The sequence below is a fragment of the Notamacropus eugenii genome, chromosome 1 (assembly GCF_028372415.1).
Source record: "Notamacropus eugenii isolate mMacEug1 chromosome 1, mMacEug1.pri_v2, whole genome shotgun sequence".
Classification (NCBI taxonomy): domain Eukaryota; kingdom Metazoa; phylum Chordata; class Mammalia; order Diprotodontia; family Macropodidae; genus Notamacropus; species Notamacropus eugenii.
Window position 1 is genome coordinate 386766819 of NC_092872.1, and position 13754 is coordinate 386780572.

General features: G+C 35.3%; 1 protein-coding gene across 4 annotated transcripts in view; it reads right to left on the reverse strand.

Annotated features, from left to right (window-relative positions):
- Positions 1–208: 208 nt before the first annotated feature.
- Positions 209–13754, reverse strand: part of CLINT1 (clathrin interactor 1) — a 67286-nt gene continuing 53740 nt past the window's right edge. For 3 of the 4 annotated variants that reach the window (XM_072630856.1, XM_072630855.1, XM_072630854.1), the window contains 4 exons: positions 9798–9872; positions 6762–7051; positions 2720–2924; positions 209–1950 (listed from right to left, as the gene is read on the reverse strand). In XM_072630856.1, coding sequence (XP_072486957.1) covers positions 1604–1950; positions 2720–2924; positions 6762–7051; positions 9798–9872 — 917 coding nt within the window. In that variant the 3' untranslated portion in view covers positions 209–1603. The remainder of the gene's footprint in view (positions 1951–2719; positions 2925–6761; positions 7052–9797; positions 9873–13754) is intronic. The other variant, XM_072630853.1, reaches the window with a different exon arrangement.

Here is a 13754-nt window from a genome sequence, read left to right on the forward strand (position 1 = left end):
ATGGAGCATTAGCAAGACTGGAGCAGGTCAGGATATCTTTGCTGCTTCATTTTTAATTCCTAACAGTAGAGTCAGATAGGAAAGGATGGAGAGAAGTCATTAAACAATTTTAAATTATTTATAAAAATTACTTTGCCCAAATTATAATTATTTTTTCCCCAAACAGTCTCAAATGTCAAACAGAATGAAGGAAAAAGCAGTTCAACAATGATTTTAATGAATATTTTAATGTTATGTATAACAGAACATTATGAATACAATGGGAACAAAGTTTTATCAATTTAATAAAAAAGAAATCCAACATAAAGAGGGGAGGTAATAATTTGATACCTATATTATAGTGTTTATTTTCAATATTATTATTCCCAACTTGTGGGCAAAACAATTGATTTTGCATTCCAAACTCTAGAATCATGATTTTCATGTGATCTTAATGCAGAATTATATCAGGAAAACAAAAATGTTTTTTAATTAATTTCCTTTATTTTCCATTAAATCAATAAAATCTTTGACTGCTACAGGTCTCCTTTAATAATATATATTTAACTCCCGCTACTGGAACCACAGCTTGCAAATGCCATATTTACACCAAAAAAAAAAAACAAAAAACCAAAACAAAACCAAAACCAAGTATTGTATAAAATCTAAAAACCAACACTGTTGGGTTTAAACATTTATATTTAACTTAAAAATGTATTAAGGCTTTTTACCTTATTTTTCGATAAGATGCCCAAAAAAAAAAAATAAATATTTCTGCTCTTTGACTTTTGCTGTTAACCAATGGCTATGGGGATAAAAACAAAAAGTTTTGCCCATCAATGACTACAAATTGTAAAGAATGCTTGCTGAAAATAAAAGATGCTGGAGATCTTTTAGGAAAGGAAACCGTACAACAGCCCCAGATAAAGCATTTCTCCCAGTTCTCCCCTGAATAATAATTATAGTGGGAGAAGTGGGAGAAGCCCTTCCATACCTATCACCAACTGCTTCAAAAGATTTTGTTATAATAAAAATTTGGATAGTATAGCAGTGTGTCTGGAACATTAGCAAAAGTATATACATTCCAGTTACCTCTGATTTAGCCATAATCACATATGTAAGCCTTTTTTTGGACAAAAATAGATATTTTTATAAAAAACAGATTATCAGACTTGAATGACTTCAACTATGGACTCAAGAGTGGTAGTAAAAGCAACGGGTCCAATTATGACAAGGCGATTCAGGGACAGAAAAATCAAGTTCATCAGGTAAAAGAAAGGTATAAAATTAGAGATTCAAACAGATTTGTTCAGCCCTATTTCAGTCTTTCCACAAATTATAATGAAATTGCTTATGTAATTTATAAAGGCTTTTGATGGTCTCACTACAAAACATGGTCTAGGCTCATAGGAAAAAATAATTCTACTGCCTCATCTGAAGTGCCCTGGCCTGTCCATCTGGAACACTAGATATTTCACTTATACAAAAAAAGCCTTTTTGGTTTTTTATGCAGGTTCATTTTTAGTAATTGATAAAAGAAAAGGGTACTGATCAGCATTTTTCACCCCAACATCATCTCTCTGCAGCTAAAAATCCTTCATTCAATCTGGTTCTTTATAGACTCTTATTTGCTAAAGTTGGCAAAGTTGGCAAAGGCATCTTGCTTGGGTTGCACAGTTCCAGAAGCCATGGCTATACTGGGCATTCCCATGCCCATTGTGCCTGTCAATCCCAGCCCCGCTGCTGGCATTCCCATGTTCACATTCATTCCCATCATTCCCTGGTTCATCATAGGAGTATTTCCAAGAGAGGCAATGCCCATTGTGCCAGATATCACATTAGGCATGCCCACAGGCATGGGTCCTCCCATCAATGTATTGGTCTGAGGCCGAACAGGCATCATATTCGGTGGTGAGCTTAGGTTCACAGCTCCAAAACTTTGAGTCATCATATTCATAGGCTGTTGCATATCTATGGGAAGAAAAAATTTTATCGCCTTTAAGTCTCACATAGAAGCAGAGTGGAATGAATCAAGGAAAAAAAAACAACAAAATTCCCTTGGAATTACTTTGTAAGGGCAGCTAAGTGGTACGGTGGATACGGTATCCAGTTTAGAGTCAGGAAGACTCATCTTCATGAGTTCAAATCTGGCCTCAGACACTAACAAGCTGTGTGACTATGAGCAAGCCTCAGTTTCCTCATCTCTCAAATGAGCTGGAGAAGGAAGTGGCAAACAACTCTAGTATCTTTGTCAAGAAAACGTCAAATGGGGTCACAGAGTCAGATACGATTGAAAGCAACTAAACAAAAATAAAGTTATTAGAAAAGACAAAATTTGAACTCTTTTGCTCCCAGCTCATCATGTGCTATATTGTGGCTCCTGGCCCTGCTATCCCAAAATAGTATTGTAGATGGAAAGGGAAAGAGGAAAACATATGAGCCCCTCTGTAACCCTTGCTCCCTAACCTCTTACTGGGTCCATAAGAATGAAAGTTGTCAAGGTGAGAGTAAGAAAAGAAGTCATTTAATGTGATGGGAACAGACAATATATGGCAGCAAAAGGAAGTCAAATTTTAGGACAGATTGTACTGGGTGGTCTCTGCAATTGAAGTAAGAAATCATGGCCTGAAGTGTTTTTTACATGGAAACCAGCCACAGTGCTGGAATCAGGATTGTAGAGTGCAACACAAACAAGAAGGAAACAGTTTGAGGTTAAGGTGAAAGGGTCAGCATCACTTACTTTGTTGCTGGATCATTGTGTTAAGAGATGGCTGTTGGGGTTTGGAAGGCTGCAGACCAGGTAGTAGGTTGTCCAGGCTAATGTTGACACTGGGGTCCGACCACGTAGATGGCAGGGTTTTGCTGACTGATTTCTGGACCATATCTGTATTCTGATTATAGAGAAGATTAGGCTTCTGCAGCACTGTGCTAACATTTTGTAAAGGCTGGAAAAAAGAAAAATACTCTAAAAATTAAGCCTCTTCTCAACTGACACAATAAGGGAAAATCAGAATGTCTGATCACACAGTAGTTTTGTCAAAAATAGCACCAATATATTAGACTTTCAAATGAAGCTCCTGAAACAAAAGACCAACCACAACTACTTAATGTCAGTTTATAAACTTTTTAAAAAAGTTTACAGAGGTTAACAAGTTTGCCCAAGGACCCAGCTAAGAAGTAGTGGGTCCTGAAATCAAGCTTCTGACTCATCCTTCCCGCTTTAGTCACATTTTAAAATTGTATCTATACCACAAAATTAACAACCAGTTCCAATTTTGTGTGCTAATGTCTAGTGGAAAATGCCACCTTTATGATCCAAATTACCTTCTGATTAAAGAGAATACCCAACTGAGATCTGACAGATCCCCAGAGTATACCCTACTCTTGACAAAGGACCCAAAAGTCAAGTAACTGGTTGGGAAAATGCCCCAAAAAGGGAAAAAAAAATAAGACTAAAGGTTACTTTCTTGGTGAACAGATATCTTCTCCCATCCTTTCTGATGAGGAAGAACAATGCTTATCATCAGGGAAAGACATAAAAGTCAAGGCTTCTGTATCCCAAACATCCAAAATAAATATTCAACGGTCTCAGGCCATGGAAGAGCTCAAAAAGGATTTTGAAAATCAAGTAAGAGAGGAGGAGGAAAAATTGGGAAGAGAGATGAGAGCAATGCAAGAAATCACGAAAAGTGAGTCAACAGCTTGCTAGGAGACCCCCAAAAAAATGCTGAAGTAACAGCTTTAAAAATAGGCTAACTCAATTGGCAAAAGAGGTTCAAAAAGCCAATGAGGAGAAGAATGCTTTAAAAAGCAGAATTAGCCAAATGGAAAGGGAGGTTCAAAGCACACTGAAGAAAAGAATTCTTTAAAAATTAGAATGGAACAGATGGAGGCTAATGACTTTATGAGAAACCAGGAAATCACAAAACAAAATCAAAAGAATAAAAAAATAGAAGACAATGTGAAATATCTCATTGGAAAAACAACTGACCTGGAAAACAGATCCCGGAGAGACAATTTATAAATTATGGGACTACTTGAAAGCCATGACCAAAAAAAGGGCCTAGACATCATCTTTCATGAGATATTCTAGAACCAGAGGGCAAAATAAATACTGAAAGAATTCACTGATCACTTCCTGAAAGCGATCCCAAAAGGAAAACCCCTAGGAATGTTGTAGCCAAATTTCAGAGTTCCCTAGGTCAAGGAGAAAATATTGCAAGCAGCCAGAAAGATACAATTTGAGTATTGTGGAAATACAGTCAGGATAACACAAGATCTAGCAGCTTCTACATTCAGGGATTGAAGGGCTTGGAATATGATATTCCAGAAGTCAAAGGAACTAGGACTAAAACCAAGAATCACCTACCCAGCAAAACTGAGTATACTATTTCAGGGAAAAAATGGTCTTTCAATGAAATAGAAGACTTTCAAGCATTCTTGATGAAAAGACCAGAGCTGAAAAGAAAATTTGACTTTCAAACACAAGAATGAAGAGAAGCATGAAAAGGTGAACAGCAAAGAGAAGTCATAAGGGACTTACTAAAGTTGAACTGTTTACATTCCTACATGGAAAGACAATATTTGTAACTCTTGAAACTTTTCAGTATCTGGGTAGTTGGTGGGATTACACACACACACGCGCGCACACACACACACACACACAGAGCACCAGGTGAGTTGAACAGGAAGGGATCAAACCAAATAAATAAAATTAAGGAATGAGGGAGGAATATGTTGGGAGGAGAAAGGGAGAAATGGAATGGGACAAATTATCTCTCATAAAAGAAGCAAGAAAAAGACTTTTCAATGGAGGGAAAAAGTGGGGAGATGAGAGGGAAAATGTCAAGCTTACTCTCATCACATTTGATTCAAGGAAGGAATAAAATGCACACTCATTTTGGTATGAAATACCTATATTACAATATAGGAAAGTGGGGGAGAAGGGGATAAGCATAATAATGGAAGGGAGGGCAATGGGAGAAGGGAGCAATTAGAAGTCAACACTCTTGCGGTGGGACAAGATCAAAAGAGAAAATAGAAGAAATGTGGGGCAGGATAGGATGGAGGGAAATACAGTTAGTCTTACACAACATGACTAATATGGAAGTCATTTGCAAAATTACACATATACAGCCTATATTGAATTGCTTGCCTTCCCAATGGTGATTGGTGGGGAGGGAGGAAGGAAGAGAAGTTGGAACTCAAAAGTTTTAGGAACAACTGTTGAGTATTGTTCTTGCATACAAGTGAAATACAGGTAATGGGGTGTAGAAATTTATCTTGCCCTACAGGACAAAAGAGAAGATGGGGATAAGGGAAAGGAGGGCAGATTGGTGGTAGGGGTAATTAGAATGCTTGGCGTTTTGGGGTGGGGGAGGGGAGAGATGAGGAGAAAATTTGGAACTCAAAATTTTGTGGAAATCAATGTTGAAAACTTTAAATAAATAAAAAATAAAGAGAATCCCCACAAAGAATCACAGAATGTTAGTGATGGGAAGGGCTTAGGCCAGGATCTGCATTTTACAAGAAGGCCTTTTCTAGTACACACTGAGTATTCTCAGTGTTACTGCCAGGTATGCCATACTTTAACTTAGGTGATTTCACAAAATCTAAACTAATTTAAAATAAGAGGGGTGAGAAATATATATATGGCACTCTGAATGCAACTATTATATTTTTCTGTAATTAATTCAAAAGAAGGGAGTCATCCTGAGAGACCAGGATAATACAAGGAAAAAACAAACAGAAAGGTAGTAAGACACTAGGGAAAATATACCTTAAAAGATAGCAAGACAAATGCAGAATTGAGATTTAGTTTTAATTTACACTGTGAAAAGTTTATAAGACTGTGCTTGGAAGAAGTTTTTTGTGGTTTTAGAAAAGAAACCTGTTCGCTCACAGAGAAAGAATGCTCTCTTATCCTGTTGGTGAGACATTTTCCAGCAGCTTCTCACCTTTCCTATCCTAGTTCCCACCACCGAGCACTGTAATTTATTTTTAGATTCAATTTCTGTATACAGCAGTCACCTCTTTATGTTCTTTATTCTCTTCCTGTATCCTAATACCTGGAGGAGTAGAACCTGGACACTGAAACTGGTAGTTAGCATCACAAGTAAATTTGCTCAAGAGCCAAAGTCATAAAATTATCAAGTTTACCACTCAAACATTTCCAAACTCTTAACCTGTACTTACTTTAAACTTTTTTATGTAACTTAAAAATATATAACAATACCCCTAAACTTTCTATTTTCTTTTCATTCACATAAATGACCTAAGGAATTTTGAAAGCGAAACATCTGAACAAATAGTTAACCAATATAAGGTAGACTGAACCCATGAGATGAATGTTCACTTGAATGACATCATTCAGAGAAAATACTTTCCAAATTATCATGAATATTTAAAAAATAAACTTATGCTCCAAATTATTTCGAACACCTTGGAGAGATAATGTTGATCCACCTAAGTTTTGGTTTTTCAGAATACAGTGGAAAATTTTAATGTTATATATGCGTATGTATAAATAGAATGAAATTACTTTCATTTTTTTTCCATCAAAAGTGGCATGCCTCAGGATGCTTCTTCATTCGAAATGAGTTTATTACCTTCTAAACTATCGTGCTATTAACATTCTTAGTTTGGAAAACTAAACAACACAGTATTTTCACTAAGTTGAAAATAGAGAAGATTATTCAGTATCTCCTGAGCTGATGACTTTACCATTCTTTTCTTTCTGTGGGGGAGGGGTGAAGAGGCAAAACAGGTTATACTGGACTTACCTGTGATCGTGACATGGGTAAACCAAGGCCCACCGTATTAGTGCTCATCATAGAGAAATTCATACTTTGGGAAGATGTCATGGTTCCTTGGGAGGAGGAGCCCATTAAATCAAACAGATCTGAAGTATTTGAGGCTGCTGGAGGCTGACTCAGAGTTGGCTGTGAGCTACTGAAGAGTTCCATAGCTGGCTGGGAAGGGCCACTGAAAAGTTCTCCACTAGAAGCCATGGGACCAGAAGAAGCTTGGTTGAAGGCACTCCAGTCACCAAAGTCTCCATTTCCACTTGTTGCTGTATTGGGGGGAGAGGGGGAAGTGGTTTGTGGAAGAAAGGTAAGAGACTTTTTGAAAGGCATTGAACAAATGCAACATTCTATGAACTGAAACAAATGAGAGCTGATTTGTGTCCATCCAGATTAACATCTGCAGGTACAATCTCCATCTGGACTTCATTCTCTCTCATGAATATTCCATGAGTTTTAACAAGGTAGCAATGAAAAAAAAAAACAAAACTCCTACATGTGAAGTAAAATCTATGTTTGACAGGTTGTCTTCAGGTGACACACTTCTGAAATAATAGTGAAAGAGGTTCCCTTCAGCCAAGCTTACAAATTAAAAGCGCTTCTAGCTAGATGATAATGGCATGTGCTGGCTGAGTGAGATTGTCAAAAAAGAAGGAGAGATTTTTCGTTTTAAACAGAACAAAGTTTTTCCAGGGAGTGTCAGTATTCTCAAAAAAAAGGAGCCTGGTACACATAACAAATGCTTTGAAAAACTATTGTCATTTCACAGGACTGACTCTTTAGGAAACCAAGCTACTCAGAATATCTAAAAAGACATCATTAAGCTAATGAAATTCAATTAATAGACACAGACAAAAATAAGAAACTGGTAAAATTAAGAGTATTCAGAGTATCTACCACACCTTCTAACTTCCTTGATCATTTCTTCAATGCCAGCCCATTTTAAACAGTCAAGATGCAGCAGCAATGCTAATTTAGCCTATTTCTTGTTTTACTCGGTTGCAGTATTAATTTTTAAACAAAGTGTTTCAAGAGGCAACATTAAAAGAAGCAAATAAAAAAATTTGTTCTTTTAAAATACAATTACAGTTTTAAAGATGAAAATAAAGGTTTGTATGGAACATTTAATTCAGAGTTAAGATCTGCTGTGAGCAAATGCATAATAACTAAGGGAACACCTTTTTCCTTTCAGTAATTAAGAAGATTGCACATTTTTCTTAATTCTCACTTAAAATAAAGGTATTTAACTGCTCCAAACACCACAGTCTATATTTTCTACAAGTGAGTTGTACATGAGACTATTAAAAGTAAATAAACCTTTGAGAACCCGAACTCATTTGCAGCCCCCAAGCACCTTAACAATTTAATTCAAGAAATTCATTACCTCAGGGCCTTTCACTAAAACTGGTCTTTGATCTCTTCTACAAAAAAGACTGTATTGGGATAATTCAACTAATATTACATATTAAAATTTTAAACCCATTTTAGGTAGTCTGGATGGATACAGTGAACAATGAATGTGCTAATTCTCCACTTAGTTACTAAAGTATATTTTGGAAAATAAGGAGTAGAAAGGGCAAAAGTTGTTACCCGTTTATAAAATTTTACCAAAGCGGATTAATCAAAAGACAGAAAGATTTCTAGTGGGGCTCTTATTATTCAGAAATGATTAATCATCTCACAAGTCTCTCTGCCCCTTGCATAATGATGATCAGGTAAGATTAATCATATTCACATAGACAAATGTATTTAAACTACATACATATATAAAAACTTTAAATATTTTAACTAAAGAGAGGGCTTAAGATACCATTCTGTTCATTTTGATTTTCATGAACTGAAGTCTATTAACTTTTGGTTACAGACAATCAGTCATAATTCCCAATGAAACATGTAAGGAATGAATCAAGAGCTCTGGTTTCCTATTAACCTATGTTTCTGGAAAAGAGTTACTACTCTCTGCCTGAAGTAGCTACTGTGGAGAATAAAGAACCAGGTCATTTAGTGTATGTTACATGTAAATTACACATCTATTCCATCTCAAACCAAGGAATTTCATATCTAACTGAGGAGCATCTTCTCATATCTGCATGTCCAACTGTGGGTTTAACAGAGTTGCAAACTGACAAAAGCAAGCATATTGCAACTTTAAAAGTATTTTTTTTGGTAAAGAGTCTGGATCACTAGACCATTACTCAAAAGCAGAACAAACCTAACAAAATGTTTCCTTATATATAGTTTCATGAAGATTTTACTAGGACAAATATTTAAACAATCTCCATATCTATTTTCCCTATCTTTTTACTGCTTATTTCTTATCTTCTCCTTGGATAGATGTTATTTCTTTCTTTCACTAAGCAGACTTAGAAAGGGACCTGCTACAGTAGCCTTGTTTATCACTTCCTCCTTTTGGAATGTCAAAAAGACGTTCGTAAATCATTTTAGGGCTATTTTAAGGTTTCTACATCATGAAGTTTTAACCCAGACAGTTATATTTTGTAGTAATTTATTTAAATATCTAAATTATTAAAGAGTCTGAGCTCAATAGTTCATATCAATCTTGATTTATCTATGAGTTCTTTTAGAAAAAAACATACCAACAGCTTAACCAAATCACAAAAGACTGTTATAAATATAAACTCTAATGCTTAAGCACAGTACATGGTGCATAGTAGGGACTTAACAAACACTTGTTGATCTGCCTCCTCTATAGCTCCCCAAAATGAACAATTATTTATAACTTGAAACTCACTAAGTCCAAGTAAAGGAAACTGACCTGAATTAGTTTTTCTCCAAACCAAAAGGCATTTTTATAAATAACAGACTTACTCAATAGTACAATATGCAAATGATTCATTTGCCAAATTTTACCTTTTTCATCCTAAATGCCCTTATGAGTGAACAGGAAGTCACACATATCAGAGACAAAAAAAAAAATTCTGAAGTGGAACTTAAAAACAAAAAAAATCTTTAACTCAATCCTTTAGTTCCATGGTCAATAAAATCTTACCATACCTTGGGAAGGAAAGTTTCCTGATGCAGCAGCTGATCCAAAGTCAGCAAATCCTCCAAAGAGATCAGCTGATCCACCTGGAAATTAGGGACAGAGAAAAAGTAAATATTATTTTCAAATAAGAGCTAATAATTCCAAAGCCATTTTTAACATCTTAATTTTTATAACAGAAAAAAACCAGAATCCTTTCCCCAGCAAGAGTTGATCAATATTAGTTTGTAAGACACCACAATGGTTCTCCTAAGAAACAAATGCTACTTAGTTCTATTTCTAGTGAAATAAATGCACCATTTTGGGTATCATTACATTGAAAATACTAAGCTAGGGATGCTATTAAAAAAAAAGGTGAAATTATTCTGTTATTAAAATCTGAAGCTGACTGGATTAAAAACCAAAACAAATAATAAATGATTGGATTGAAAACCAAAAGCAATAACAAATGGGGAATATCAAAGCCCTAATTGCTGCAGGGAGAATAAATTTTAGCATGCAAATTCTAGTCCACATACTGTCAAAAATACAAATGTTAAAAACATTAGGATTTATTTTTCTGATGTTTCAAGGACAAAGTATTCATCATGCTCATTTTCAAACTACCTTGCTTAAAAAAAATCCAAATCACAAATTTATAAATATATAGATTGAATAATGTAATGTTTAATTTTTAGACCTCTTGTCTGCAAATTTATGCCAGGTTTAATATTTAGCAATAGTTTCAACTGAGATATATCCTTTCAAGTTACAGTAATATTGAACATTTCTTTATCCATTTCAGTTTTAAACTTTCTAATAGGCTGACCTAAATTCTGAAATGGTTGCCCTTATTTTTGTTTGTCCTTAAAGAATTCACCTCATAACAGTCACAACCTTAGAAGTAGCAGCAGCTCAATTATTGTGCTTTTAGTGCTATGCGTACATTATATAGGTTACATCACAGCTGCTTAGCCTGCAGTGCTTAGAAACTAGCCAGGTGGGACTGGAACATCTGTGCTGCACTCAAACACCACCAGGGACAACTTCCAACATCTGGTGCCATTTCTGAATTGTCTTATCGCTGCAAGACATTCTGCCCCATCTGCTACACTCAACTGGGTTAATTAAACTAGAACCATCTCCCCTTTTTAATAAATGGCCAGCAGTAATGAAAGGAACAATTCAGTTTCTGATACATGTGTACTTGTATTCCTTTTTAATGCCATCTTATTGTACTCAGCTATCAGCAGGCATAATAAATACCCTTCTCCCTTCCCAAAATGGGATCTAGCACCCACTACACCTAAACTCCTAAAAGATACTGAATCCAAGATGGAGTCACATTTCTGTAGTTTATATACATAGTCTTCAAAGCATAATGCCACTACAACCTTTGTTTTCCCAGTATGTGCACATGCTTTACATTTTGTGCTAATTAGCAAATTAACCTGATCCATACATTAATCCAATTTGTTTACATTAATTTAACAGCAATTAAAAAAAAACCCTTAAATACAGGTCAAGGAAAATAACCAATTTCAAACTAACAGATTTGTTACTGGATGACAGGACTTTATTTTATGATTCCATAGGATCAATGATTTAGAGATGGGATGTTAGGGATTGTCTAGTTCACCCCACACACACTCATTTTACAGGAGGAAGTGAAACACCGAAAAGGTAAACAACTTGCCCTATGTAGAAGTAGAAGGAAGTCTCCAAATCCAGGTCCTGCAACCTCAAAGCCAATGCTTTCCCCATTGTACCACACTGTTTGGATTAACAAATGTGATCAGGAGACCTGTTTTCAATTTCTCTGTATAATGGGCAAAATACAATGTATTTTCACTTAAGCACTAGCTCTTCTCAAACTGCTGACTTATAAATTTAAATGCTTCCATGTTTTAAATTAAATCCTTGAGTAATCAACTTGGTTCATTACACTTCTTCAACTTTTACCATAAAGGCCACCTAAAACAGAGGCATTTGTTGTAGACACTAGCCGTCTTCTCACCTGTTATAAGAAGACCGCCCAAATCAAATGTTTTAGAGGAGGCCCAAGTGGACTACCTTTTATAGGAAAGGGCCCTCAACTCAAAAGGACAACTGATATTTCTTTCATCTCAGAATTATCAAGTGTATTTAACTCATTTATGATTCTACTTAAGCTCAACAAAACAAACACTAACTTAAGTTTCATGTTTCAGAAGTTTCGAATTCAAAATCTCTTGTTTCGGTTGAATTTCCTACTTGCCTGGGAAGTGTCTTTTACCCAATCATGTGGTACAATTCACATAAAAATGAATAAAGCCACCAACACTTTTTAAATTCTTTGGGTTGGTCCCAGCTAATTTCTTTGAAGAGAATTTTAAAAGCTATCTTCTGAACTCTTGCATTCTTTGCTGATAAGAAAAAATGTTCACATACTCTATGCAGAAAGTATATATTGGTCTATCACAAATCAAATGCATGAGAAAGACTGTGTTAAACTTCACAACATGAGCTATCCTTCAAGATTCCCACATGAGAGCTGTCATTATAAATGAACCATTTCCATCTGCCTTCTCAGGGCAGCAAGGAGGTTATTTACAATCACCAGCTGGTAACATGTCTTTTTTCACAACCCTGTTATACAAAGGAGAAATACAGCCAAACTACATGGTGTTTAAAATACAGAGTAAATAACATCTACTTTAAGAAGTAGTTTCATCACCTAGGTATTAAAACTGATGGCTAAAATAAAACTGTCTAATGTAGGAACACCTGAATTTTGAGTTGGTATCTTAAGAATGCACTAGGTGTATAATATTAATATTTATGAAAACTTCAGTCTAAGTCTTAGCTCTGTTAAGGGTTTCACTGAAGATGTATACCAAGTATGTATTTAAATCTCTAACTTATTCATTAACAGAAAATCCTTGGTATAGATATAATGAAAACTAATTTTCAGGTACTTTGTAATTTCATGAGGCTAAGAGAATTTTGTATGAGAGAAAAATTTGTCAATGACCTATTTACAATTCCCCCTTGAATTATATATGCCAACAAACTTTAAATGAGCATCTCCCAAATTTGTACTGAATATAGTTTTTCATTTGAACACCACCAAGCATATAAATAATCTTACAGGAGGGCATCCTATGGACCAGTACTTTAAGAGGGATCTTTGGGAACTGTTTTTGAAGGAAATATGATATATTCAGTACTAAAAGTAAAATAGGTGCCCCCTCCCATATCTGATGCTTGCCATTTACTATCTATAAAAGCCACCAAAATATCCCTAAGACATAGCTCCACATGAAAATATCCCAAAATCAGAAAGTTTTCATGAAATATAGTAATGAATCATGATGAATGGTTGAGTGTTAGTCTCATTTTAAACTCAGTGGAACATTTTATAACAGTTTTACCATAAGTGTCTCAAAGATGCTAACAACAAGTATGAACCCCACCCCCTGCCCCCAATATAAAAATTTTTCTTTTTTTCCTCAAAGGAAACAGTCATCTGTAAGCAGCACAGATGCCAGATATGCTTAGCTTTTACAGTTCATGTTCTTATTACTTGCAGGATGGCACAAGTATAAGTATAGGCACATCTGCTAAACGGCACCCAAATGGCATCCCACACAGCAATGTTAATGTGGCAGCTTCCTAAACCTTCAGATGTGTAGGTGAATCTTTTTTCAATAGTAAAGCCAATTTGAAATGGTTTGTATACTACTGAACATCTAAACAGAGATCCAGGATAACTGGTAATTTTCTCATGTGACAAAGTGGATTTAAGAAAGACTGAAAAAAAACAAGAAAAAGGTCTTAAAAGTAGTGTCTAAGACAATTCTTTCCTTTTGCTTAAGCGCTTAAGCGAAAACTAACTTTAATGTGAGAACTCAGAGGTTTTATTCAAATTTTCACTAAATATTGGGGTGGAAAGTTGACATAACTTTAACTATAGTTTTTCTGCTACTGTGTCACTATTTTAATAATGA